This window comes from Palaemon carinicauda, chromosome 26 (assembly GCF_036898095.1).
Source record: "Palaemon carinicauda isolate YSFRI2023 chromosome 26, ASM3689809v2, whole genome shotgun sequence".
In the NCBI taxonomy this organism is placed as follows: Eukaryota; Metazoa; Arthropoda; class Malacostraca; order Decapoda; family Palaemonidae; genus Palaemon; species Palaemon carinicauda.
In genome coordinates this window covers 10,637,270-10,639,769 of record NC_090750.1, presented here as the reverse complement: position 1 = coordinate 10,639,769, position 2,500 = coordinate 10,637,270, and the positions used below count along the sequence as shown (strand labels likewise).

General features: G+C 37.4%; 1 protein-coding gene across 1 annotated transcript in view; it reads left to right on the top strand.

Annotated features, from left to right (window-relative positions):
* LOC137619779 (uncharacterized) overlaps window positions 1-2,432 on the top strand; it is a 4,257-nt gene extending 1,825 nt beyond the window's left edge. The window contains exons 2-4 of the mRNA XM_068350082.1: window positions 326-802; window positions 893-1,068; window positions 1,191-2,432. Of these exons, the coding sequence (XP_068206183.1) occupies window positions 326-802; window positions 893-1,068; window positions 1,191-2,432 (1,895 nt within the window). The remainder of the gene's footprint in view (window positions 1-325; window positions 803-892; window positions 1,069-1,190) is intronic.
* Window positions 2,433-2,500: the final 68 nt, after the last annotated feature.

Below are 2,500 nucleotides of genomic sequence, written 5' to 3'. Positions count from 1 at the left end.
TTATTTATCGAATTTGAAATGGAAGTGGTTGTTCTCCGTACATTAAATAACAGTTCTCCTTTTATGTGAAAAGGGGCTATGAAATGTTTTATTAATAAAAAAAAAATGTTTTGGTTATTTTGAAGTGTAATTGTAACGTTCAAATTTATTACAATAAGGATGTATTTGGTTTAGTCTATCTCTACTGAAACTAAGGACTTTTACTAGAAAGTTTTGATTTATGGAAATTATAACTAAGATTAAGTATTGTCATTTTAAAACTGTGAAATAGTCTTATAAGTTTTGTGTAAACTCACTTATGTAATTTCGAAATTGTTTTAAAAAGGTATAGTGAAAGTTGGATCTGAGGCAACTGATGGTAAAATCGTTGCATTGCTGCGGGATACTGGCTCGTGCCAGTCCTGCATTCTGGAAACCTTTCTCCCTAAAGATTTCTCATGGAAAGGTCAGGATTTTGTGTTGCTTGGGGGTTTCCCAGATACAGTAACATCTTGGCCTGTGGAAGAAGTTTATTTGGAATCTCCTTTGGTAACTGGTAGGTTGAAACTGGCTGTAGTTAGTGCATTGCCTGTGAGTGGTGTGGATTTGTTGATAGGCAATGATGTGATGCAAGGTAGTGGCACAGCCTGTGCATCAGAAGGTCGAAAGGGGGCTAGTGTGGTTAATGAACGTGTTATGGTAAATGTTAAACCTGTTGTTCCTGTAACCCGAGCCCAATCTAGAGAGGAAGTCAAAGGAGGAGAAGCTGATGTATATTTGGAAAACTGCTTCCAAACCAAAACTCAACCTAAGACAAAGAAAGGTAAGTCCAAGCAGAAAAAAAATCTTTCGTTAAAGTCTATGGTTAATATATCTGAAGACTTTGCTACAGATTCTAGTTGCATGTTTCCAGATAGGCAAACCCTAATTAGTGCTCAAAAAGAAGATGGTGAATTAAGGAGTATATATGAAGAAGCAGAGCAGCTAAAGGAACAGGATGATTTCAGTGAAGCAAGTTATGTATTAAAGAATGATGTGTTATATAGATTAATTCGTCCAGTGACCGCATCTACTGATGAAGAGTGGAAGGTAAGGGAACAAATTGTAGTACGTAGTAAGTTTAGGCATTTTATTTTGCAAGAGGCTTATGAAAGTGAATACGAAAAACGCTGTCCAAAGTGAAAGATAATTTTTTTTGGCCTTCTGTAAAGAAAGACGTAGTCAGACATTGTAAGTCATGTCACCAGTGCCAAATGGTTGGAAAACCCAACCAGAAAATTACTAAACCGCCTATAATTCCTATCCCAGCTGTTGAAGAACCATTCACTCAAATTGTTATTGACATTGTGGGTCCTTTACCCAAAACCAAAACAGGTTTTCAGTACATGTTAACAATAATGGACAGAACCACTAGATTTCCCGAGGTAATACCTGTTAGATGCATTAAGAGTGGTATCGTTATTAAGCATCTCAGGGACTTTTTTTCTCGTTATGGTTTGCCTCGGGAGATACAGTCGGATCAAGGTTCTAATTTCACTAGTAGGGAGTTCCAGGCTAAAATGAATGAACTTGGCATTAAACACAACTTGGCATCCTCATATCATCCCGAAAGTCAGGGAATACTTGAAAGATTTCACTCCACTCTGAAGAATGCTTTGACTAAGTATTGTTTAGACCATGTTGAGGAATGGGATAAAGACTGGCCTTTATTGCTTTTTGCTTTAAGATCAGCCCCTAGGGAATCTCTGGGTTTTTCTCCTTTTCAGATGGTCTATGGACACAATGTGAGAGGGCCTCTTGATTTATTAAGGGAACATTGGGAAGGGAGTAGTGGTAAAATAATTTCACTTGATTATATTTTGTCTTTCAAAGAGAAATTAAGGAGCATTTGGCAATGGGCCCAAAATAATCTCTCTACTTCGCAGGCTAAAATGAAAACTCATTATGATAGAAAGTCTCAAGTTAGGAATTTTGAAGCAGGAGAACAAGTACTAGTGTTACTTCCTATTCCAGGTCAGTTCAGAGCTCAGTTTGTAGGTCCAGCAGTGGTTAAGAAGAAACTGAATGATGTTGATTATTTGGTGGAAATTCCAGGGAGGAGGAAAAAGTATCAGTTGTGTCATATAAACATTATGAAGAAATATTTTTCCAGAGCAAACACTGTTAAACCTGTTTCAGCTGTTGTACCTAAAGAGTGTAATGGACAAGAAGTGGAAAGCAAAGAATATGGATGGAATGGCGAAAACTCTAAAATTTTGTGTAACCCAGATAGTTTGTTTAAACATCTGAATGCTCAGGAAGCTACTGATATTAAGGATTTATTCAAAGAACATCCGCCAATAGTTAAGGACACTCCTGGTCTTGTGCGTAGTTTGCAACATGATGTTGTACTAAAGCCAAATGCCCAGCCAATTAGACAAGCCCCTTACATTGTTAAGTCCACAGAAAGCTGAAGCTGTGAGAAAGGAAGTCAGTTATATGTTGGAGAATGACTTGATAACCGCAAGTAGCAGTCCTTGGA